Source organism: Salmo trutta, chromosome 39, assembly GCF_901001165.1.
Source record: "Salmo trutta chromosome 39, fSalTru1.1, whole genome shotgun sequence".
Classification (NCBI taxonomy): Eukaryota; Metazoa; Chordata; class Actinopteri; order Salmoniformes; family Salmonidae; genus Salmo; species Salmo trutta.
Genome location: NC_042995.1, coordinates 386870 through 414599, shown reverse-complemented (window position 1 = coordinate 414599; position 27730 = coordinate 386870). Strand labels below are relative to the sequence as shown.

Here is a 27730-nt window from a genome sequence, read left to right as displayed (position 1 = left end):
GGGAACAGAACAGATGTATTATGTATAGTAAGGATCAGGGAGCAGCACAGATGTATTATGTATAGTAAGGATCAAAGTGCAGAACAGATGTATTATGTATAGTAAGGATCAGGGAACAGAACAGATGTATTATGTATAGTAAGGATCAGGGAGCAGAACAGATGTATTATGTATAGTAAGGATCAGGGAGCAGCAGAGATGTATTATGTATAGTAAGGATCAGGGAGCAGAACAGATGTATTATGTATAGTAAGGATCAGGGAACAGAACAGATGTATTATGTATAGTAAGGATCAGGGAGCAGAACAGATGTATTATGTATAGTAAGGATCAGGGAACAGAACAGATGTATTATGTATAGTAAGGATCAGGGAACAGAACAGATGTATTATGTATAGTAAGGATCAGGGAACAGAACAGATGTATTATGTATAGTAAGGATCAGGGAGCAGCACAGATGTATTATGTATAGTAAGGATCAGGGAGCAGCACAGATGTATTATGTATAGTAAGGATCAGGGAGCAGAACAGATGTATTATGTATAGTAAGGATCAGGGAACAGAACAGATGTATTATGTATAGTAAGGATCAGGGAGCAGAACAGATGTATTATGTATAGTAAGGATCAGGGAACAGAACAGATGTATTATGTATAGTAAGGATCAGGGAGCAGAACAGATGTATTATGTATAGTAAGGATCAGGGAACAGAACAGATGTATTATGTATAGTAAGGATGTCACAGTATCTAACGAAGGTGGCGCCCCTCCTCGGTCGGGCGGCGCTCGCCGGTCGTCGTCGCCGGCCTATTAGCTGCCACCGATCGTTGTTTCTGTGTCTGTTGGTTTTGTCTGTCTATCCCGCACCTGTTTTGTGTTTGTCATTAGTGGGGGGTTATTTAATGTGTATTTTCAGTTGGGGTTCTCGTGCGGGATTGTTCATTTGTTCACGAAGGACAGTTGTATTGTATCCGATTAAGAAGTCATTATATTGGCGGGCTGCGCCCCGCGCGCTGTTTGTTTTTTTTTTAGAAAAGTGTTTTCTCCTGGCGGACTTCGCCACACGCCCTGTGCCTAACGGCTATTACGACTGGTATTTCTTATTAAAACTCAGTTGCTCCGGCCCTCTGTCTCCTGCTCCTGATTTCACATATCTACTGGTCCTAGACGCTCGTGACAAAGGATCAGGGAACAGCACAGATGTATTATGTATAGTAAGGATCAGGGAACAGAACAGATGTATTATGTATAGTAAGGATCAGGGAGCAGCACAGATGTATTATGTATAGTAAGGATCAGGGAGCAGAACAGATGTATTATGTATAGTAAGGATCAGGGAACAGAACAGATGTATTATGTATAGTAAGGATCAGGGAGCAGCACAGATGTATTATGTATAGTAAGGATCAGGGAGCAGCACAGATGTATTATGTATAGTAAGGATCAGGGAGCAGAACAGATGTATTATGTATAGTAAGGATCAGGGAACAGAACAGATGTATTATGTATAGTAAGGATCAGGGAGCAGCACAGATGTATTATGTATAGTAAGGATCAGGGAGCAGCACAGATGTATTATGTATAGTAAGGATCAGGGAACAGAACAGATGTATTATGTATAGTAAGGATCAGGGAGCAGCAGAGATGTATTATGTATAGTAAGGATCAGGGAGAAGAACAGATGTATTATGTATAGTAAGGATCAAGGAGCAGAACAGATGTATTATGTATAGTAAGGATCAGGGAGCAGCAGAAATGTATTATGTATAGAAAGGATCAGGGAACAGAACAGGTGTATTATGTATAGTAAGGATCAGGGAACAGAACAGATGTATTATGTATAGTAAGGATCAGGGAGCAGCACAGATGTATTATGTATAGTAAGGATCAGGGAGCAGAACAGATGTATTATGTATAGTAAGGATCAGGGAGCAGAACAGATGTATTATGTATAGTAAGGATCAGGGAGAAGAACAGATGTATTATGTATAGTAAGGATCAGGGAACAGAACAGATGTATTATGTATAGAAAGGATCAGGGAGCAGAACAGATGTATTATGTATAGTAAGGATCAGGGAGCAGAACAGATGTATTATGTATAGTAAGGATCAGGGAGCAGAACAGATGTATTATGTATAGTAAGGATCAAGGAGCAGAACAGATGTATTATGTATAGTAAGGATCAGGGAGAAGAACAGATGTATTATGTATAGTAAGGATCAGGGAGCAGAACAGATGTATTATGTATAGTAAGGATCAGGGAGCAGAACAGATGTATTATGTATAGTAAGGATCAGGGAGCAGCAGAGATGTATTATGTATAGTAAGGATCAGGGAGCAGAACAGATGTATTATGTATTATGAGAAGAACAGATGTATTATGTATAGTAAGGATCAGGGAACAGCACAGATGTATTATGTATAGTAAGGATCAGGGAGCAGCACAGATGTATTATGTATAGTAAGGATCAGGGAGCAGCAGAAATGTATTATGTATAGTAAGGATCAGGGAACAGAACAGATGTATTATGTATAGTAAGGATCAGGGAGCAGAACAGATGTATTATGTATAGTAAGGATCAGGGAGCAGCACAGATGTATGATGTATAGTAAGGATCAGGGAGCATCACAGATGTATTATGTATAGTAAGGATCAGGGAACAGAACAGATGTATTATGTATAGTAAGGATCAGGGAGCAGCACAGATGTATTATGTATAGTAAGGATCAGGGAGCAGCAGAGATGTATTATGTATAGTAAGGATCAGGGAGCAGAACAGATGTATTATGTATAGTAAGGATCAGGGAGCAGCACAGATGTATTATGTATAGAAGGATCAGGAAGCAAAAAACAGTAAAAGTATTATGTATAGTAAGGATCAGGGAGCAGCACAGATGTATTATGTATAGTAAGGATCAGGGAGCAGCAGAGATGTATTATGTATAGTAAGGATCAGGGAGCAGAACAGATGTATTATGTATAGTAAGGATCAGGGAGCAGAACAGATGTATTATGTATAGTAAGGATCAAGGAACAGAACAGATGTATTATGTATAGTAAGGATCAGGGAGCAGAACAGATGTATTATGTATAGTAAGGATCAGGGAACAGAACAGATGTATTATGTATAGTAAGGATCAGGGAGCAGCACAGATGTATTATGTATAGTAAGGATCAGGGAGCAGAACAGATGTATTATGTATAGTAAGGATCAGGGAGCAGCACAGATGTATTATGTATAGTAAGGATCAGGGAGCAGCAGAGATGTATTATGTATAGTAAGGATCAGGGAGCAGAACAGATGTATTATGTATAGTAAGGATCAAGGAACAGAACAGATGTATTATGTATAGTAAGGATCAGGGAGCAGAACAGATGTATTATGTATAGTAAGGATCAGGGAACAGAACAGATGTATTATGTATAGTAAGGATCAGGGAGCAGCACAGATGTATTATGTATAGTAAGGATCAGGGAACAGAACAGATGTATTATGTATAGTAAGGATCAGGGAACAGAACAGATGTATTATGTATAGTAAGGATCAGGGAACAGAACAGATGTATTATGTATAGTAAGGATCAGGGAACAGAACAGATGTATTATGTATAGTAAGGATCAGGGAGCAGAACAGATGTATTATGTATAGTAAGGATCAGGGAACAGAACAGATACAGTTCATCAGCTAACTGAAATTTTCAACTTGGTGAGCATTGTATTAAGAGAAGTGTGTCACACACTGTCCTGCTACTATACGTGTTTCACACACACACACACACACATCGTTCATCACCCCCACCACACACACACGCATACACACACACAACGTGCCGCGGACCCACCACACACACACCACATATATTGACCTATATTCACCACAACACACACTCCCATCAGAAAGCGCCAGGAGAGTTAACTAACAACAAGAGGGGGAGTAGATGGCAGAGTCTGAATGCACCGACGCACCGAGGCCTAAGGTCTAATGCAAAACGAGTGTAATGATGCCAAATAATTCATGATCCGGGATGGCCACATTACAACCAATCACTTGATTGGAGCTTGTTTCTGTATGTTCCGTCTCCTCACTCTCCTGTTATAATGGACAGAATGTCTAATTCACTTCACTCTCCTGTTATAATGGACAGAATGTCTTATTTACTTCACTCTCCTGTTATAATGGACAGAATGTCTAATTCACTTCACTCTCCTGTTATAATGGACAGAATGTCTTATTTACTTCACTCTCCTGTTATAATGGACAGAATGTCTTATTTACTTCACTCTCCTGTTATAATGGACAGAATGTCTTATTCACTTCACTCTCCTGTTATAATGGACAGAATGTCTTATTTATTTCACTCTCCTGTTATAATGGACAGAATGTCTTATTTACTTCACTCTCCTGTTATAATGGACAGAATGTCTTATTCACTTCACTCTCCTGTTATAATGGACAGAATGTCTTATTTACTTCACTCTCCTGTTATAATGGACAGAATGTCTTATTTACTTCACTCTCCTGTTATAATGGACAGAATGTCTTATTTACTTCACTCTCCTGTTATAATGGACAGAATGTCTTATTCACTTCACTCTCCTGTTATAATGGACAGAATGTCTTATTTGGAATAACAAGAAAATAATTCTCTCTCTCTCTCTCTCTCTCTCTCTCTCTCTCTCTCTCTCTGCTCTGCTCTGCTCTGCATGCCCATTAAATATAGCTTCCGTATCATTAAAACACTAAATATATGTCTACTGTTAGGGAAATAAATGGGTGTTGCTGCCCTATGGCTATTTACCCATTCTGGCTAAATACTTTATAAAGGGAGAGAACAAACAGGGTGGAGGGACCCAAAGGAGGGAGGTGCTCTGTGTCTAGGGTCCTAACCCACAGGGAGACAAAGGATGGAGATACTGTGTGTCTGGGGTCCTAACCCACAGGGAGACAATAGAGGGAGGTGTCTTGGGTCCTAACCCACAGGGAGACAAAGGAAGGAGGTGCTGTGAGTCTGGGGTCCTAACACACAGGGGAGACAAAGGAGGGAGGTGCTGTGAGTCTGGGGTCCTAATTCACAGGGGAGACAAAGGAGGAGGGAGGTGTCTGGGGTCCTAACCCACAGGGAGACAAAGGAAGGAGGTGCTGTGAGTTTGGGGTCCTAATTCACAGGAAGACAAAGGAGGGAGGTGCTGTGTGTCTGGGGTCCTAACCCACAGGGAGACAAAGGAGGGAGGTGCTGTGTGTCTGGGGTCCTAATTCACAGGGAGACAAAGGAGGGAGGTGCTCTGTGTCTAGGGTCCTAATTCACAGGGAGACAAAGGTGCTGTGTGTCTGGGGTCCTAACCCACAGGGAGACAAAGGAGGGAGGTACTGTGTGTCTGGGGTCCTAACCCACAGGGAGACAAAGGAGGCGGGAGGTGCTGTGTGTCTGGGGTCCTAATTCACAGGGAGACAAAGGAGGGAGGTGCTCTGTGTCTAGGGTCCTAATTCACAGGGAGACAAAGGAGGGAGGTGCTGTGAGTCTGGGGTCCTAACCCACAGGGAGACAAAGGAGGGAGGTGCTGTGTGTCTGGGGTCCTAACCCACAGGGAGACAAAGGATGGAGATACTGTGTGTCTGGGGTCCTAACCCACAGGGAGACAAAGGAGGGAGGTGCTGTGTGTCTGGGGTCCTAATTCACAGGGAGACAAAGGAGGGAGGTGCTCTGTGTCTAGGGTCCTAATTCACAGGGAGACAAAGGAGGGAGGTGCTGTGTGTCTGGGGTCCTAACCCACAGGGAGACAAAGGGGGGAAGTGCTGTGTGTCTGGGGTCCTAACCCACAGGGAGACAAAGGATGGAGATACTGTGTGTCTGGGGTCCTAACCCACAGGGAGACAAAGGAGGGAGGTGCTGTGTGTCTGGGGTCCTAATTCACAGGGAGACAAAGGAGGGAGGTGCTCTGTGTCTAGGGTCCTAATTCACAGGGAGACAAAGGAGGGAGGTGCTGTGTGTCTGGGGTCCTAACCCACAGGGAGACAAAGGGGGGAGGTGCTGTGTGTCTGGGGTCCTAACCCACAGGGAGACAAAGGATGGAGATACTGTGTGTCTGGGGTCCTAACCCACAGGGAGACAAAGGAGGGAGGTGCTGTGTGTCTGGGGTCCTAATTCACAGGGAGACAAAGGAGGGAGGTGCTCTGTGTCTAGGGTCCTAATTCACAGGGAGACAAAGGAGGGAGGTGCTGTGTGTCTGGGGTCCTAACCCACAGGGAGACAAAGGAGGGAGGTGCTGTGTGTCTGGGGTCCTAACCCACAGGGAGACAAAGGAGGGAGGTGCTGTGTGTCTGGGGTCCTAATTCACAGGGAGACAAAGGAGGGAGGTGCTCTGTGTCTGGGGTCCTAACCCACAGGGAGACAAAGGAGGGAGGTGCTGTGTGTCTGGGGTCCTAATTCACAGGGAGACAAAGGAGGGAGGTGCTGTGTGTCTGGGGTCCTAACCCACAGGGAGACAAAGGTAGGGAGGTGCTCTGTGTCTGGGGTCCTAACCCACAGGGAGACAAAGGAGGGAGGTGCTGTGTGTCTGGGGTCCTAACCCACAGGGAGACAAAGGCAGGGAGGTGCTGTGTGTCTGGGGTCCTAATTCACAGGGAGACAAAGGAGGGAGGTGCTGTGTGTCTGGGGTCCTAACCCACAGGGAGACAAAGGTAGGGAGGTGCTCTGTGTCTGGGGTCCTAACCCACAGGGAGACAAAGGAGGGAGGTGCTGTGTGTCTGGGGTCCTAAATCCACAGGGAGACAAAGGAAGGAGGTGCTGTGTGTCTGGGGTCCTAACCCACAGGGACACAAAGGTAGGGAGGTGCTGTGTGTCTGGGGTCCTAACCCACAGGGGAATGCTGGCATTGTGACAGTGACCAGGGCCTCGCCACACATAGGGCCACAGTAGGATTGTGTAGATAAGAGGGTGTGTGTGTGTGCGCGCATGCATGTGTGTGTGTGTGTGTGCATGACCTTGTGTTTGTGCAAGTGCGAGAGAACATAGTTTTTGAGTGGGTGGTCAATATGTGTCATAAACTATGACAAATAAAAGTACAAATAATGGAACCAATACTTCCAAAACATCTCTACCACATCCAAGACTCAAGACTCAGATTAATCCACACACACACACACACACACACACACACACACGAACTGTCACCTCTTTCTGGCCTCCACCAGAGAACAGTTGATTACAGAGAGACAGTAAAACCTTCAGTAAAACTGAAGAGAATAAAACTTTATAGGGAAATCATTTCCCATAGTACCGTAACGGTTCCTCATTAGACAATAACTACAGATCATGTCAAGGCCAGTCATGTGCTGACATAACACTTCAACATGGAGATGAATGATGGGCATTTACTGTACATTTAAATTACACTTAAAAGCCTATGATTAAACAGGGCAGACAGACAGACAGACAGACAGACAGACAGACAGACAGACAGACAGACAGACAGACAGAAAGACAGTTAGACAGACAGACAGACAGTTAGAAAGACAGAGAGACAGAAAGACAGACAGACAGACAGACAGGCAGACAGACAGACAGTTAGACAGACAGGCAGGCAGGCAGGCAGACAGACAGACAGGCAGACAGACAGTTAGACAGACAGACAGGCAGGCAGACAGACAGACAGACAGAAAGGCAGACAGACAGTTAGACAGACAGACAGACAGGCTGGCAGGCAGACAGTTAGACAGACAGTTAGACAGACAGACAGACAGATAGACAGACAGGCAGACAGGCAGGCAGACAGACAGACAGTTAGACAGACAGACAGGCAGACAGACAGGCAGGCAGGCATGCAGACAGACAAAGAGTTAGACAGTTAGACACACAGACTGACAGACAGACAGACTTCCAGACAGGCAGACAGACAGACAGACAGGCTGGCAGGCAGACAGTTAGACAGACAGACAGACAGACAGACAGGCAGACAGACAGACAGACAGACAGACAGACAGAAAAGCAGACAGACAGATAGACAGACAGGCAGGCAGAAAGAAAGGCAGAAAGACAGACAGTTAGACAGACAGACAGACAGGCAGGCAGACAGAAAAGCAGACAGACAGACAGACAGGCAGGCAGGCAGACAGTTAGACAGACAGTTAGAAAGACAGACAGGCAGGCAGACAGTTAGACAGACAGACAGACAGACAGACAGACAGACAGGCAGGCAGGCAGACAGACAGACAGTTAGACAGACAGACTTCCAGACAGGCAGACAGACAGACAGAAAGGCAGACAGACAGACAGTTAGACAGACAGACAGACAGACAGGCTGGCAGGCAGGCAGGCAGACAGTTAGACAGACAGACAGTTAGACAGACAGACAGACAGGCAGGCAGACAGACAGTTAGACAAACAGACAGACAGACAGACAGACAGACAGACAGACAGACAGGCAGACAGACAGACAGGCAGGCAGGCAGACAGTTAGACAGTTAGACACAGACAGACAGACAGACTTCCAGACAGACAGACAGGCAGGCAGACAGTTAGACAGACAGACAGGCAGGCAGACAGACAGTTAGACAGACAGGCAGACAGACAGAAAAGCAGACAGACAGATAGACAGACAGGCAGGCAGACAGAAAGGCAGACAGACAGACAGTTAGACAGACAGACAGACAGACAGACAGACAGGCAGGCAGACAGACAGACAGGCAGGCAGACAGGCAGACAGACAGTTAGACAGACAGACAGGCAGGCAGACAGTTAGACAGACAGACAGATAGACAGACAGGCAGACAGAAAAGCAGACAGACAGACAAACAGACAGACAGGCAGGCAGACAGACAGACAGTTAGACAGACAGACTTCCAGACAGGCAGACAGACAGACAGACAGACAGGCTGGCAGACAGACAGTTAGACAGACAGACAGACAGACAGAAAAGCAGGCAGACAGAAAGGCAGACAGACAGTTAGACAGACAGACAGGCAGACAGACAGAAAAGCAGACAGACAGACAGGCAGGCAGACAGACAGACAGAAAGGCAGACAGACAGTTAGACAGACAGACAGACAGAAAGGCAGACAGACAGGCAGGCAGACAGACAGAAAGGCAGACAGACAGACAGTTAGACAGACAGACAGACAGAAAGGCAGACAGACAGACAGTTAGACAGGCAGGCAGACAGTTAGACAGACAGACAGACAGGCAGGCAGGCAGACAGAAAAGCAGACAGACAGACAGACAGGCTGGCAGGCAGGCAGACAGAAAAGCAGGCAGACAGACAGACAGGCAGGCAGACAGACAGTTAGACAGACAGACAGAAAGGCAGACAGACAAACAGTTAGGCAGGCAGGCAGACAGTTAGACAGACAGACAGACAGGCAGGCAGACAGACAGAAAAGCAGACAGACAGACAGACAGACAGGCAGGCAGGCAGGCAGACAGAAAAGCAAACAGACAGACAGGCAGGCAGGAAGGCAGACAGACAGAAAAGCAGACAGACAGACAGGCAGGCAGACAGAAAAGCAAACAGACAGACAGGCAGGCAGGAAGGCAGACAGACAGACAGGCAGACAGACAGACAGGTAAACCAGTAAATGAATGTGATTCTACAGAGGTAAAGGGTGATGTTTAGTGAGTTGACGTTGAGCTGACGGTGTCAGAAGACACTTTATATTGTCACTGCTTTATCTGAGTAGATTAGAACAGGAATGTATGAGGAGCCACAGTAGTAAAGCACATCAAATGGGCCCTCCCAGTGGCATCAATATGTTGCTGGGCGTTTAACCATCTATACTTAAAGCTACAATCTGCAGCTTGTGTTTCAGCCAACAGCTGCTTCCCTGCCACTACTGAGATGAGGAACCGGACTGGGACAATTCATACAAGTAGCTAGATAAGGCGTGTCAAACTCATTTTGCACCGCGGGCTGCATTCAGTCCTCACCGAAGTCCCTAGGGCCTCACTTTAAATAGATTATATTATAAATGGATTATATATCCTCGCAGTCAAAATGTATCAAAAAAAGTGTCCTCTATACATCACTCCCTGACTTTCTAGCTTTGACTGTTACATAGAAATAGCTGCTAGATGCAAAGACTGACAGTCCATGAGTTTGTCAGTGTTCAGGAAGGGGACCTACTTCCATAATGACAAGCATCTAGTGGAGTCACAGCACACCGTCCTGTACAGATCAATGGTGTTTAGTAGAAATAATCCACATGATGACTCCATCCACTGTTCATCATGTGAAGAGGAACTGCAAACATCAAGGCACCACAGATGCCACTTTCCCAGGATCACGTCAGCAAGAAGTCCTTGGATGAAGAGCACGGCTATTTCACTTTCATGTGATTTTTATGTGATCTAAACTAGTACAAAGGATAGTAATAGACTCTGATCAGCAAGCCTTATGTGGTTTTACTATGGTAATAAAAAGTGAACAGATCTTGTTTGTCACCCTGCTTGTAAATAGTGAGGTCTTTTCATGTTAGTAAAAGAGAGTTGTTGTTGGGGGGGACAGAAATGGTTGTGTTCTCTCTTACAGTTTTTCCTCGATAGTTTAAACACATTTTCTGAAAGCATGCCTCATATTCTCAGAACGCTACACACAAATCAAAAAACACACACACAATGGGCAAAACCCCTCAATTCTCCAGCAAAATGAAACTTTACATTCAAAACAATGTTATTTCTTATCAAAATGGTATTTTGTTTTCAAATGACACACACAAACCATCATATGAATAGACATTTATAAGAACCAGTTGAACACTGATGTGCTCCATGTAAAACACTATGGTGAATGTAAAACACTTCTTCTCCATTCATCATAATGACTTAGGCCTTTTGTTGGTTCAGTGTTGCCATTACTACAGACAGTACATACAGAAGTGTGTTGTAAAATATTTGGGAATATTGTTTTTATACTCAGAACACACAAATAGACGGTAACAAATATATTTTATTTTTCCCACAAAAACAATGTACACAGTGTACATCCCATTCCCAACCAACACAAAGTTGCACATACAGATTTCTACATACAAAACAGAAGAATTTAATGTATACAGTTACAGTAAAAAAAATAACAAATAAAACATTTAAAAAACTATGCTGCATCCTCTGTTCTGTTGCGGTCTGGCCACAGCACCTCATCCACATCACAAGCAATGTTTTCCCTGGCCAAGCAGCGGGGGAAATATCGCCTAGCATGGCGATTCCAGCCATGAAAAGCATCAGCTGCTATATCTCCACATGCGTCTTCCATAGCTTGGAGAAGAGGTACACGCGTTTGTGGATTTCGGTCATACACTTTCCATCTCCAGGCAGAAAAAAATTCCTCAATAGGATTGAGGAATGGAGAATATGGAGGGAGATAAACAACTAAAAAGCGTGGGTGGGCAGTGAACCAGTTACGAACCAGAGCAGCCCTGTGGAAACTTACGTTGTCCCAAATGACAACGTACCTGAGCTGCTCTGGGCCATCTACCTGATCTGGTGGAATGAGTGTGTTGTGTAGGGTGTCCAGGAATGTGATCAGATGGGCGGTGTTGTAGGGGCCAAGGGTAGCATGGTGATGGATGACGCCGTGGTGGGTAATCGCTGCACACATTGTGATGTTCCCTCCGCGCTGGCCAGGGACTTGAACAATGGCACGCTGGCCGATGATATTCCTTCCCCTCTTTCGTCTTTTTGTGAGGTTGAATCCAACCTCATCAATGAAGATGAACTGGTGCTCCACTGCAGCCACCTCTAGCTCAAGGACTCTCCGAAACACACATGACAATATCAGAAATAGACATGGAGTGGTCACTATTGTGAAGCACAATCATTATGATTACAATACTGAAATATGTATAATTTCTACAGTGTTGAGAGTATGCATCAATTGTGGGATTGTATAGGACTCACTTGCACATAGTTATATCGCAATTCTTTGACTCTTTCTGAATTGCGTTCAAATGGCACCCTGTAGACCTGCTTCATCCTGAGATTATTTCTGTGCAAGACACGGTCCAGTGTTGATAAGCTTACCCTATCAATATTTGGAAATATCTCATTGTTTTCTATTATTTTTCTTTGTATTTGCCGTAATGTTATGGCGTTATTTTCTAGGACCATGTTCATGATTTCAGTTTCCTGTTCAGGAGACAGAACACGTCCCGACCACCTTGTGTTGGTAATCTTTCAGTTCTGCCAAACAAATAGTAAAATACTGTAAATACAAAGTAGGAATACATTTCCCAAATATTTGAAACATACTTTATTTTTAGTCCTACAGAACAGTCCACAGGCAATACTTTACTACTGAACTCATTGAGTACTGTATTGATATGCAGTACTGCAATTTTCTAGTGAGAGTAGATTTCTTACCTATTCTCATTTCGGAATGTCCGGATGATGGATGCTACAGTGTACCTGCTCAAATATGGCTGTACTCTTTGCCCAGCCTCCCTCATTGTTAGACCATGGTTGACCACATGATCAACCAAAGTGGCTCGGATCTCATCAGAGATTACGGTCCTTGGCCTTCCTCTTCCTCGTCCTTGTCCTCCCCGTCCTCCTCCTCTTACTCTCACTCCTCTGGCTCTGCCTCTGTTTCCAATGTTGGCATCCATTGCTCCAAAACAGAAGAGCTCACCTGTTGCCCTTTTATGCTAAAGCTCTGATTGCTAATTGTAAAACTGTGTGACGGGTGTTTGCCCATGTGATGAGTCAGTGTGCATATTTGAATGGCAGTGTGTTCATTGTGAAAACAAGAGATTTTCTGCATGAAAATTGTGACAAATGCAAAGAATTGTGTGTAGTGTTTTGAAAAAAGTGTGTTTTAGAACTGCAATTTGAGTGTAAAGCAGGAATTGTGCTTGTAGTTTAGCAGAATTGGTTCAGGGGATTGGTGCATGAGTTACATGTTGTGGTCATTGTGTCCCAAGTACCAGTATTTGTGTGTAAACAATTGAGAAAAACTGTAATGAGCCAACCCACCACTACGCTACTGGACGCTATCGCTTCAACCGCAAACACTCATTCCACCCCCCTCCCAAACTTCTGACCTACCCTCTTAGCTGACATACCCCCTATTTGACACATAGTGCCAGATGGTCAGGGCTTACACTTTTGGGACTACTCCATTGACCCCAGTGTGCTAAATTATTTGAAAGAAAAACAAGTAGCCTACTATTTTGAACCCAGGACTGCCATGCACTTAACACTGTCGCCAGTCTCTACACACTCCGTCCATTTGAGGTTGGTACACTGGCCCGGCAGACAGACAGTCTGAGCAGGGGGCAGTAGGCAGACTGACGGTCTGAGCAGGGGACAGTAGGCAGACTGACGGTCTGAGCAGGGGGCAGTAGGCAGACTGACGGTCTGAGCAGGGGACAGTAGGCAGACTGACGGTCTGAGCAGGGGGCAGTAGGCAGACTGACAGTCTGAGCAGGGGGCAGTAGGCAGACTGACGGTCTGAGCAGGGGGCAGTAGGCAGACTGACAGTCTGAGCAGGGGGCAGTACTGGCAGGCAGACTGACGGTCTGAGCAAGGGACAGTAGGCAGACTGACAGTCTGAGCAGGGGGCAGTAGGCAGACTGACAGTCTGAGCAGGGGACAGTAGGCAGACTGACAGTCTGAGCAGGGGGCAGTAGGCAGACTGACAGTCTGAGCAGGGGACAGTAGGCAGACTGACAGTCTGAGCAGGGGGCAGTAGGCAGACTGACAGTCTGAGCAGGGGGCAGTACTGGCAGGCAGACTGACGGTCTGAGCAGGGGGCAGTAGGCAGACTGACAGTCTGAGCAGGGGACAGTAGGCAGACTGACAGTCTGAGCAGGGGGCAGTAGGCAGACTGACAGTCTGAGCAGGGGACAGTAGGCAGACTGACAGTCTGAGCAGGGGGCAGTAGGCAGACTGACAGTCTGAGCAGGGGGCAGTACTGGCAGGGAGACTGACGGTCTGAGCAGGGGACAGTAGGCAGACTGACGGTCTGAGCAGGGGGCAGTAGGCAGACTGACAGTCTGAGCAGGGGGCAGTACTGGCAGGCAGACTGACGGTCTGAGCAGGGGACAGTAGGCAGACTGACAGTCTGAGCAGAGGGCAGTAGGCAGACTGACAGTCTGAGCAGAGGGCAGTAGGCAGACTGATGGTCTGAGCAGAGGGCAGTAGGCAGACTGACAGTCTGAGCAGGGGGCAGTACTGGCAGGGAGACTGATGGTCTGAGCATTCAGTTACTATGGTGTAGATTGTAGAAGGATGACACATTCAGTTACTATGGTGTAGATTGTAGAAGGACGACACATTCAGTTAGTATGGTGTAGATTGTAGAAGGATGACATATTCAGTTACTATGGTGAAGATTGTAGAAGGATGACACATTCAGTTACCTTGGTGTAGATTGTAGAAGGATGACACATTTAGTTACTATGGTGTAGATTGTAGAAGGATGACACATTCAGTTACTATGGTGTAGATTGTAGAAGGATGACACATTCAGTTACTATGGTGTAGATTGTAGAAGGATGACACATTCAGTTAGTATGGTGTAGATTGTAGAAGGATGACACATTCAGTTACTATGGTGTAGATTGTAGAAGGATGACACATTCAGTTAGTATGGTGTAGATTGTTGAAGGATGACACATTCAGTTAGTATGGTGTAGTCTTGTCTTCGGACGGTAAGTTGGTGGTTGTAGACATCCCTCTAGTGGTGTGGGGGCTGTGCTTTGGCAAAGTGGGTGGGGTTATATCCTGCCTGTTTGGCCCTGTCCGGGGGTATCATCGGATGGGGCCACAGTGTCTTCTGATCCCTCCTGTCTCAGCCTCCAGTATTTATGCTGCAGTAGTTTATGTGTCGGGGGGCTAGGGTCAGTCTGTTACATCTGGAGTATTCTCTTGTCTTATCCGGTGTCCTGTGTGAATTTAAATATGCTCTCTCTAATTCTCTCTTTCTCTCTTTCTTTCTTTCTCTCGGAGGACCTGAGCCCTAGGACCATGCCTCGGGACTACCTGGCATGATGACTCCTTGCTGTCCCCAGTCCACCTGGCCATGGTGCTGCTCCAGTTTCAACTGTTCTGCCTACGGCTACGGAACCCTGACCTGTTCACCGGACGTGCTTGTTGCACCCTCGACAACTACTATGATTATTATTATTTGACCATGCTGGTCATTTATGAACATTTTAACATCTTGACCATGTTCTGTTATAATATCCACCCGGCACAGCCAGAAGAGGACTGGCCACCCCTCATAGCCTGGTTCCTCTCTAGGTTTCTTCCTAGGTTTTTGGCCTTTCTAGGGAGTTTTTCCTAGGGAGTTTTTCCTAGCCCCCGTGCTTCTTTCACATGCATTGCTTGCTGTTTGGGGTTTTAGGCTGGGTTTCTGTACAGCACTTTGAGATTTCAGCTGATATACGAAGGGCTATATAAATAAATTTGATTTGATTTGATGTAGATTGTAGAAGGATGACACATTCAGTTAGTATGGTGTAGATTGTAGAAGGATGACACATTCAGTTAGTATGGTGTAGATTGTAGAAGGATGACACATTCAGTTAGTATGGTGTAGATTGTAGAAGGACGACACATTCAGTTACCTTTGTGTAGATTGTAGAAGGATGACACATTCAGTTACTATGGTGTAGATTGTAGAAGGATGACACATTCAGTTACTATGGTGTAGATTGTAGAAGGATGACACATTCAGTTACTATGGTGTAGATTGTAGAAGGATGACACATTCAGTTACTATGGTGTAGATTGTAGAAGGATGACACATTCAGTTACTATGGTGTAGATTGTAGAAGGATGACACATTCAGTTACTATGGTGTAGATTGTAGAAGGATGACACATTCAGTTACTATGCTGTAGATTGTAGAAGGATGACACATTCAGTTAGTATGGTGTAGATTGTAGAAGGATGACACATTCAGTTAGTATGGTGTAGATTGTAGAAGGATGACACATTCAGTTAGTATGGTGTAGATTGTAGAAGGATGACACATTCAGTTAGTATGGTGTAGATTGTAGAAGGGTACAGAAGTGTTCACTCACAGTGAGGATGTCGTTCTCTCTCTGAGTGTAGTTCTGGTTGAGGAGGATCCAGTGCATGAAGCCTGTAGGGGGCCGCTGGCTCCTTATCCAGACTCTACTGCCCCCTGTTGGGAGACTATAGAATGGCAACTCGCTAGTGACAGTAAATACTTTAGTGACAGTTGAATAACAGCTGAATACTCCTGACCAGGGTTCAAATACTATTTGAACATTAAAGTGAAACTGACAATGATGGAAAACCTTGGCCTGTATTCACAAAGAGTCTCAGGGTAGGACAATCTACAATCTACACCATAGTAACTGAATGTGTCATCCTTCTACAATCTACACCATAGTAACTGAATGTGTCATCCTTCTACAATCTACACCATAGTAACTTTAGGATCATCATTAAAGAATAAGATGATATAAACAGAGGGGACCTGATCCTAGATCAGCGCTGCTACTCTGAGACTCTGATCTGTGAATATGGTCCATTGAATTTATCTGCAGAGTACACAGAGGTCACTAGATTAAGTAGGCCTACTATTCACATTGATATTGTTAAACACACAGTTCTCTGTAAGAATATATTTGACACAGGAATATGTTTAAAGGGAGAAACCTGCCTTCAACTGAAATGTGTCTTCCACATTTAACCCAACTCCTCTGAATCAGAGAGGTGCAGGGGCTGCCTTAATCAGCAGCACCCAGGGAACAGGGGGTTAACTGCCTTGCTCAGGGGAAGAACAACAGATGTTTAACTTGTCAGCTCAGGGATTTGATCCAGCAACCTTTCAGTTACTGGTCCAACACTCTAACCACTAGGCTACCTGCCATTTACCCATTATGCTGTTGAATATCTCTACTGTGTGAATATCTCTACTCTCTCTTTGTGGTTTGGAGTATAAACATTAAGTATACAAACTATTTCCTAATGCATCTGGCATCCATTGGTTTAAGATAAGACATTTCTTCAGAGGTCTTAAAAGAGTTTTGTTGTATAGACTCACTGTACCAGCCAGGACATTTATAACAGTAATGTCTGATGCTGCATTACAACACATTACAAACTGGGTGGTTCCAGGCCTGAATGCTGATTGGCTGACAGCCGTGGTAAATAAGACGTATACCACGGATATGACAAAACATGTATTTCTACTGCTCTAATTACGTTGGTAACCAGTTTATAATAGTAATAAGGCACCTCTTGGGTTTGTGGTATATGGCCAATATACCACGGCTAAGGGCTGTGTCCAGGCACTCCACGTTGCGTCTTGCCTAAGAACAGCCCTTAGCCGTGGTATATTGGCCATATACCACACCCCCTCGTGCCTTATTGCTTAATTATAGGACACACACACACAGTCACACCCAAACACAGTCACGCAAACACAAACACAGTCTCACACACACACACACACGCACACACAGTCACACACACACACACACAGTCACGCTCACACACAAATGTATGTACACGCATACACATACTGTCACACTCACGCACACACTCACACACAGTGAAAACTCATCCAGGTAGCCTAGCGGTTAAGAGTGCTGGGACAGTAACGGAAAGGATGCTGGTTCAAATCCCTGAGCCGACTAGGTGTAAAATCTGTAGATGTGCCCTTGAGCAAGGCACTGTTACCTAATTGCTCCTGTGAGTCCCTCTGGATCAGAGAGTCTGCTAAATGACCAACATGTAAGTCCAGATCATCAAAGAGAGTAAGAGGCCTAGTATGATAAAGGAATGGAATGATTGTGGGAAGTAGATGGAATGAGTGGTAGAGAGGATAAGAAGGACACATGTGTTCTTGATTTCCTCTGTAAACAGAGTGGAGGGCAGACATAATCAATGAGGAACTCCTCGTTGTAAATATGGTCCTCTGATAACCTAAACACTGTGGAAGCTTGAGGTTCTCCACACATATCAGAGGTGGTTAGTCTCAACGGGAGAAGAGGGCTGGGCAGATCTACCAATAAAGACCTGTGATTATAACATAAACACACTGGGACAGGAGTAGGGAGGTCTGAAGGACTATCGTTACCTGAGCTTCCACAGACACAACAGTGTGTGTGTGTGTGTGTGTGTGTGTGTGTGTGTGTGTAAGGAGGGTATGTATTTTTGCAGGATGTGTTTGCCTTTGACCGTATTCTTTGAGTAAGCAGGGGAATAGGTCGGGGTAAAGGATGACTGTAAAACGCACTTGACCTTTTTTAACTTTCAAGACCAACCATCAACACTACTCATTCAGCCAACAAACAATACAGGCCTATTTTTCTTTCAACTATCTTTGGCTCTAACATTGAAAAACATTCAGAAACAACCTACTGTGCCCTGGAGAAAGATAACCACACGAGGACCAGAACCACACGCAAGGCCAGTAGTGGTCAGTGTGCTCAACCACGCCTCTGCAAATGTTTGTCTAAACCATTCATTTCTGGTATTGTACTTTGTGAAGGAGCTTATTTATTTTCCAAAGGAATGCCCCTGTCTAAAAATAGCCCAAAGTGAAAGGAAGGGAAATCAGAGATTTGTAAAGTAATGACATAGTTGAGCCAAACCACTGTTTTATGGTAACTGCATGAAACATAGAATGTATGACTTTTTTTACCTTGTCAAAAGGCTAACCGACGTGGCAATGCAGAGGACAGTATTCGTTGTGATTTAGCAACAGAATGAAATAAAACAAGAACAGCGTTTGTCAATCTGAGGACATCCTCAAACACTGAATAATCCATGCAGCGTACCATCCCACTCTGTCAATCAAAGCCTGTTTCTTTTTACAGACACTCATTTTCTTCTGCTCCAAACACACTTCCTCAGGTGAAGAGTCAACATTTGGACAAACAGAACTCTCAAGAATGGCCAATCACAGATACCGCATAGGGAAACTGTCTGACGTCTTCAGCTTTAAAGAGTTCAACAATTATACATCTGCCTCACTCCTATCCTTTTCTGTATGTATCAATTATCTTCCTTACAGTGCCTGTGTTTAAGGCTTATCTTCGTCTTCGTCTTTTGTCTGGCCTATCAGGAGGCTCGGTGGCACTGGGTTTGATAGGGAGGAAATGGATCTAACGCCTCATGAGGTAAAAATCAGTCTGAGCAATCTAGCATAGCAGGAGGGTGTTCAGAAACACAGACTGACTGACTGTGTGTGTGTGTGTGTGTGTGTGTGTGTGTGTGTGTGTGTGTGTGTGTGTGTGTGTGTGTGTGTGTGTGTGTGTGTGTGTGAGAGAGAGAGAGAGAGAGAGCGAGAGAGCGAGAGAGAGAGAGATGTGGTTGCCGATAATGTACACTTTTTTATACCAAGCATATAGGCCTATAAGCCTTAAACATATGCAAAGTAACTAGCTCAAACTACATGTGTGACCATTCATCCAAAACGTGCACCTCTTCAGTACACTGCAAAACAGAGCCCAAACAAACAAACCCCTATACAAGTCTGGCATCTGGGTAGCAACAACAACCAGGATTCCATGTAATCCAGGCTCCCAGCTCAGTGACAGAAATTAATTGCTGTTTGTATTTGCGCCTTGGTTGAATTGATTTGCTGGGTACCCTGCTTTGTCAAGAACTGGCTCACAGACCAGACATCCACCATGACCTGCCACTGGAGACCGGCCAGAGACACTGGGATTGGCCTGACTGACTGACTCCTTGGGGACACCCCACACCCCCTGGTAATTTGGGGCAGGGCGTCTGGTCTTGTCTTTGGGAGCATGGTCCATTCTCCTTGCTTGGCCCACTCTAACTTACAGGAGCATTAGTCAAGACCTGGTCTTTGCTGTAAACAACCAGCTGAATGAGTAGGCTACATATTCAGAACACTGGACTCTGTAAACAACCAGCTGAATGAGTAGGCTACACATTCAGAACACTAGACTCTGTAAACAACCAGCTGAATGAGTAGGCTACACATTCAGAACACTGGACTCTGTAAACAACCAGCTGAATGAGTAGGCTACACATTCAGAACACTGGACTCTGTAAACAACCAGCTGAATGAGTAGACTACACATTCAGAACACTGGACTCTGTAAACAACCAGCTGAATGAGTAGGCTACACATTCAGAACACTGGAATCTGTAAACAACCAGCTGAATGAGTAGGCTACACATTCAGAACACTGGACTCTGTAAACAACCAGCTGAATGAGTAGGCTACACATTCAGAACACTGGACTCTGTAAACAACCAGCTGAATGAGTAGGCTACACATTCAGAACACTGGACTCTGTAAACAACCAGCTGAATGAGTAGGCTACACATTCAGAACACTGGACTCTGTAAACAACCAGCTGAATGAGTAGGCTACACATTCAGAACACTGGACTCTGTAAACAACCAGCTGAATGAGTAGATTACACATTCAGAACACTGGACTCTGTAAACAACCAGCTGAATGAGTAGGCTACACATTCAGAACACTGGACTCTGTAAACAACCAGCTGAATGAGTAGGCTACACATTCAGAACACTGGACTCTGTAAACAACCAGCTGAATGAGTAGTCTACACATTCAGAACACTGGACTCTGTAAACAACCAGCTGAATGAGTAGGCTACACATTCAGAACACTGGACTCTGTAAACAACCAGCTGAATGAGTAGGCTACACATTCAGAACACTGGACTCTGTAAACAACCAGCTGAATGAGTAGGCTACACATTCAGAACACTAGACTCTGTAAACAACCAGCTGAATGAGTAGGCTACACATTCAGAACACTGGACTCTGTAAACAACCAGCTGAATGAGTAGGCTACACATTCAGAACACTGGACTCTGTAAACAACCAGCTGAATGAGTAGGCTACACATTCAGAACACTGGACTCTGTAAACAACCAGCTGAATGAGTAGGCTACACATTCAGAACACTAGACTCTGTAAACAACCAGCTGAATGAGTAGGCTACACATTCAGAACACTGGACTCTGTAAACAACCAGCTGAATGAGTAGTCTACACATTCAGAACACTAGACTCTGTAAACAACCAGCTGAATGAGTAGGCTACACATTCAGAACACTGGACTCTGTAAACAACCAGCTGAATGAGTAGGCTACACATTCAGAACACTGGACTCTGTAAACAACCAGCTGAATGAGTAGGCTACACATTCAGAACACTAGACTCTGTAAACAACCAGCTGAATGAGTAGTCTACACATTCAGAACACTGGACTCTGTAAACAACCAGCTGAATGAGTAGGCTACACATTCAGAACACTAGACTCTGTAAACAACCAGCTGAATGAGTAGTCTACACATTCAGAACACTAGACTCTGTAAACAACCAGCTGAATGAGTAGTCTACACATTCAGAACACTGGACTCTGTAAACAACCAGCTGAATGAGTAGGCTACACATTCAGAACACTAGACTCTCTAAACAACCAGCTGAATGAGTAGTCTACACATTCAGAACACTAGACTCTGTAAACAACCAGCTGAATGAGTAGGCTACATATTCAGAACACTGGACTCTGTAAACAACCAGCTGAATGAGTAGTCTACACATTCAGAACACTGGACTCTGTAAACAACCAGCTGAATGAGTAGGCTACACATTCAGAACACTGGACTCTGTAAACAACCAGCTGAATGAGTAGGCTACACATTCAGAACACTGGACTCTGTAAACAACCAGCTGAATGAGTAGTCTACATATTCAGAACACTGGACTCTGTAAACAACCAGCTGAATGAGTAGGCTACACATTCAGAACACTGGACTCTGTAAACAACCAGCTGAATGAGTAGGCTACATATTCAGAACACTGGACTCTGTAAACAACCAGCTGAATGAGTAGGCTACATATTCAGAACACTAGACTCTGTAAACAACCAGCTGAATGAGTAGGCTACACATTCAGAACACTGGACTCTGTAAACAACCAGCTGAATGAGTAGGCTACACATTCAGAACACTGGACTCTGTAAACAACCAGCTGAATGAGTAGGCTACATATTCAGAACACTGGACTCTGTAAACAACCAGCTGAATGAGTAGTCTACACATTCAGAACACTGGACTCTGTAAACAACCAGCTGAATGAGTAGGCTACATATTCAGAACACTGGACTCTGTAAACAACCAGCTGAATGAGTAGGCTACATATTCAGAACACTGGACTCTGTAAAAACACAAGGTATTAGAATGGAAACCTACCTGGTTTTCCTCTCAGTCTTAACAATACCCCGATATGCCCTGATATACCTAGTACTGTAGGATATACCCTGATATAACTAGTACTGTAGGATATACCCTGATATAACTAGTACTGTAGGATAAACCCTGATATACCTAGTACTGTAGGATATACCCTGATATACCTAGTACTGTAGGATATACCCTGATATAACTAGTACTGTAGGATATGCCCTGATATACCTAGTACTGTAGGATATACCCTGATATAACTAGTACTGTAGGATATACCCTGATATACCTAGTACTGTAGGATAAACCCTGATCTACCTAGTACTGTAGGATATACCCTGATCTACCTAGTACTGTATGATAAACCCTGATGTACCCTGATCTACCTAGTACTGTAGGATATACCCTAATCTACCTAGTACTGTAGGTTATACCCTGATCTATCTAGTACTGTAGGTTATACCCTGATCTACCTAGTACTGTTAGGATAAACCCTGATCTACCTAGTACTGTATTTACATTTACATTTAAGTCATTTAGCAGACGCTCTTATCCAGAGCGACTTACAAATTGGTGCATTCCCCTTATGATATCCAGTGGCACAACCACTTTACAATAGTGCATCTAAATCTTTTAAGGGGGGGGGGTTAGAAGGATTACTTTATCCTATCCTAGGTACTCTGATCTACCTAGTACTGTATGATATACCCTGTTCTACCTAGTGCTGTATGATATACCCTGATCTATCTAGTGCTGTATGATATACTCTGATCTACCTAGTACTGTAGGTTATACTCTGAGCTACCTAGTACTGTATGATATACCCTGATCTACCTAGTACTGTAGGTTATACCCTGATCTACCTAGTACTGTATGATATACCCTAATCTACCTAGTTCTGTATGATATACCCTGATCTACCTAGTACTGTATGATATACCCTAATCTACCTAGTTCTGTAGGATGTACCCTGATCTACCAAGTACTGTAGGTTATACCCTGATCTACCTAGTACTGTAGGTTATACCCTGATCTACCTAGTACTGTATGATATACCCTGATCTACCTAGTTCTGTAGGTTATACCCTGATCTACCTAGTTCTGTAGGATATACCCTGATCTACCTAGTACTGTAGGTTATACCCTGATCTACCTAGTACTGTATGATATACCCTGATCTACCTAGTACTGTAGATTATACCCTGATCTACCTAGTACTGTATGATATACCCTGATCTACCTAGTTCTGTAGGTTATACCCTGATCTACCTAGTTCTGTAGGTTATACCCTGATCTACCTAGTACTGTAGGATATACCCTGATCTACCTAGTTCTGTAGGTTATACCCTGATCTACCTAGTACTGTATGATATACCCTGATCTACCTAGTACTGTAGGTTATACCCTGATCTACCTAGTTCAGTAGGTTATACCCTGATCTACCTAGTTCTGTAGGTTTTACCCTGATCTACCTAGTTCAGTAGGTTATACCCTGATCTACCTAGTTCTGTAGGTTATACCCTGATCTACCTAGTTCTGTAGGTTTTACCCTGATCTACATAGTTCAGTAGGTTATACCCTGATCTACCTAGTTCAGTAGGTTATACCCTGATCTACCTAGCTATACCCTTTCCCTTGGGTGTGACAGTGACAGTGGCAGGACAGTTGGCAGGAGGCTTGTCATGTCATGTTGCATCAGAGCAGATTTGGGGTAGAAACAGCCTGCCAGAGTGAGGGGATAGGCAGATATATAGGATACAGAATAGAGGGAGTTCTACTGTAGAAGTTCAAATTCCCCATATAACTGAATAATAACTGTGTAAAAACACTCGCTCAGCCATGCATGTATGGATACAGGTAGTTTTCCATAGTAGATAAAAGAATGGGCCCCTTTATATTCGGTTTCTGTTTAATGCAAGAGATGTTCTCAGAGAAGCCTTCTATCTAAAACCATCTTTGTGGGATGTAAATGGGAGGGGTGCCAGATTGCTGTAATTATCAAGCAAAGCCATATTCATTTAGCACAGTAAGACCTCGTTGGCAAATTTAAAGCGCCAATTAACTTCCAGTGGCCGTGGACAACAAGTGACTTCAGCCCCAGTTGAGAGAGTGGGGAGGGCAGACAATGGGGGGATGGGGGGTTGAAATAATGTTGAGAGAGTGGGGAGGGCAGACAATGGGGGGATGGGGGGTTGAAATAATGATGAAGGAACAAGGAAGAAGGGGATTCATCATGGGGCTCATTTTATGAGGCTTTCAGTGAACAGTGGGGAGCTGCTAAGTGCTGTATGACCAAGAGTGTTGATGTATGGAGGGACAAGTCAAGTCTGTGTGGAGAGAGAGAGAGAGAGAGAGAGTAGGAGAGAGAGAGAGAGGAGAGAGAGAGAGAGAGAGAGACAGAGAGAGAGTAGGAGAGAGAGAGAGAGTAGGAGAGAGAGAGAAAGAGAGAGAGAGAGAGAGAGTAGGAGAGAGAGAGAGAGAGAGAGAGAGAGAGACAGAGAGAGAGTAGGAGAGAGAGAGAAGGAGAGAGAGAGAGAGAGAGAGAGAGAGAGAGAGAGAGAGAGAAGAAGAGAGAGAGAAAAGAGAGAGAGAGAGAGAGAGGAGAGAGAGAGAGAAGGAGAGAGAGAGAGAGTAGGAGAGAGAGAGAGAGAGAGAGAGAGTGAGGTCTTTCAAAATCTAAATTGTACAGAGAAAGGCTGTAAATGGAATGACGTTTGAACCCAACCAGCTCATCCTTAGGTAATGTCTGCTTTGTCCTCAGCTCTAGCACATAGGCCTAGTTCAGTATAAAACACTAATTTGCCAGTTTAAGGTCACTGTAAAGTATTGACAAGGCATAAGTGACAGACAATTCGATCCAGGAAAAAAGCAGAGACATAAAAACTGAAATTCGACCAACCAGCATATGCGTAACAGTAAAAGCCCACACAGGATGGGAAAGTTTGGACGTGAACACTTTTCAGTATGCCCCCCCCTCGGAGTCGTCCATGCATTACAGGTAATGGAGCAGGCGATTTTCTGCCTCGTGCTCTCTTGGTACAACTGATGCTGTATCCCTTTGTTGTGGTAAGAGAGGTTGGGAAAAATAAGATGCAATTTACAGACTGTCAAGACTAGAGTGATCTGTCTTCAATCAGAGAGAAATTATAGCTGCACGAGGCCTATAATCAGAGACAAAGTGGCTCTTTGAGGATCAGCACAGCGTCGAGTGGCGTTGTGTGGGGCAGAGCGTCCAAATTACATGTACTAGCTTTATTAACAAAGTGCTCCGACTGCACCACCTGAATCAGCCCTGACTTTAACGAGGCTCTTGCTACCTGCGCCGCTAATTGGCTGCCCACCCACTCTCCCCTCCACTGTCTCTCTCCAGCTACCAGTACCTGGCCCAATTTGACTTAGGGAGAGAAACTTTTAGTTTTTTACTTTAGTTTATTGATTCGACCATTTAAAAAAAACAAGCACACATATAACTTGAAAATACACATATAACTAGAAAATTCCCAGCATTACTCCTGAACCTGTATAAGCACACATTAACAACACCTGATCTGGTGCCGTGATTATGTGCATCCCTAACACAGGGAAAGTAATCAGTTAGATATCTGGGCGCAGAACCATAAATACTCCTGTAAATCAAACATAGACCAATGGGACTTAGGGAGAGGCACTACAACGTCTAGGGTGGTGACTTGCTGTAATAAGTTCAGCAGGTCGTAGTGCTGTTGTTGTCACAGCTTGTTAATAACCTAAAATACTGAAGAAGGTGCTGGGGAACTTGAAGAGTGGAACCTTTTTCTCACTCTAAAGCACACACCTGACTGAGTTAAAAGAGGCTACATGTCACACCTGACTGAGTTAAAAGAGGCTACATGTCACACCTGACTGAGTTTAAAGAGGCTACATGTCAATCCTGACTGAGTTTAAAGAGGCTACATGTCACACCTGACTGAGTTAAAAGAGGCTACATGTCACACCTGACTGAGTTTAAAGAGGCTACATGTCAATCCTGACTGAGTTTAAAGAGGCTACATGTCACACCTGACTGAGTTAAAAGAGGCTACATGTCACACCTGACTGAGTTTAAAGAGGCTACATGTCACACCTGACTGAGTTAAAAGAGGTTACATGTCACACCTGACTGAGTTAAAAGAGGCTACATGTCAAACCTGACTGAGTTTAAAGAGGCTACATGTCAATCCTGACTGAGTTAAAAGAGGCTACATGTCACACCTGACTGAGTTTAAAGAGGCTACATGTCACACCTGACTGAGTTAAAAGAGGTTACATGTCAAACCTGACTGAGTTAAAAGAGGCTACGTGTCAAACCTGACTGAGTTTAAAGAGGCTACATGTCACACCTGACTGAGTTTAAAGAGGATACATGTCACACCTGACTGAGTTAAAAGAGGCTACATGTCACACCTGACTGAGTTAAAAGAGGCTACATGTCACACCTGACTGAGTTAAAAGAGGTTACATGTCAAACCTGACTGAGTTAAAAGAGGCTACGTGTCACACCTGACTGAGTTAAAAGAGGCTACGTGTCAAACCTGACTGAGTTAGAAGAGGCTACGGGGCTACATGTCAAACCTGACTGAGTTAAAAGGGGGCTACATGGCTACATGTCAAACCTGACTGAGTTAAAAGGGGGCTACATGGCTACATGTCAAACCTGACTGAGTTAAAAGAGGCTACATGGCTACATGTCAAACCTGACTCAGTTAAAAGGGGGCTACATGGCTACATGTCAAACCTGACTGAGTTAAAAGAGGCTACATGGCTACATGTCAAACCTGACTGAGATAAAAGAGGCTACATGTCAAACCTGACTGAGTTTAAAGAGGCTACATGTCACACCTGACTGAGTTAAAAGAGGCTACATGGCTACATGTCAAACCTGACTGAGTTAAAAGAGGCTACATGTCAAACCTGACTGAGTTAAAAGAGGCTACATGTCACACCTGACTGAGTTAAAAGAGGCTACATGGCTACATGTCAAACCTGACTGAGATAAAAGAGGCTACATGTCAAACCTGACTGAGTTTAAAGAGGCTACATGTCACACCTGACTGAGTTAAAAGAGGCTACATGGCTACATGTCAAACCTGACTGAGTTAAAAGAGGCTACGTGTCAAACCTGACTGAGTTTAAAGAGGCTACGGGGCTACATGTCACACCTGACTGAGTTAAAAGAGGCTACATGTCACACCTGACTGAGTTAAAAGAGGCTACATGTCACACCTGACTGAGTTTAAAGAGGCTACATGTCACACCTGACTGAGTTAAAAGAGGTTACATGTCACACCTGACTGAGTTAAAAGAGGCTACATGTCAAACCTGACTGAGTTTAAAGAGGCTACATGTCAATCCTGACTGAGTTAAAAGAGGCTACATGTCACACCTGACTGAGTTTAAAGAGGCTACATGTCACACCTGACTGAGTTAAAAGAGGTTACATGTCAAACCTGACTGAGTTAAAAGAGGCTACGTGTCAAACCTGACTGAGTTTAAAGAGGCTACATGTCACACCTGACTGAGTTTAAAGAGGATACATGTCACACC

General features: G+C 44.4%; 1 protein-coding gene across 1 annotated transcript; it reads right to left on the bottom strand.

Annotated features, from left to right (window-relative positions):
* Positions 1-13155: 13155 nt before the first annotated feature.
* On the bottom strand, positions 13156-14229 carry LOC115179224 (keratin-associated protein 10-2-like). The gene has a single exon (XM_029740616.1). It carries the CDS (start codon positions 14227-14229, stop codon positions 13156-13158), a length of 1074 nt encoding a protein of 357 aa, XP_029596476.1.
* Positions 14230-27730: the final 13501 nt, after the last annotated feature.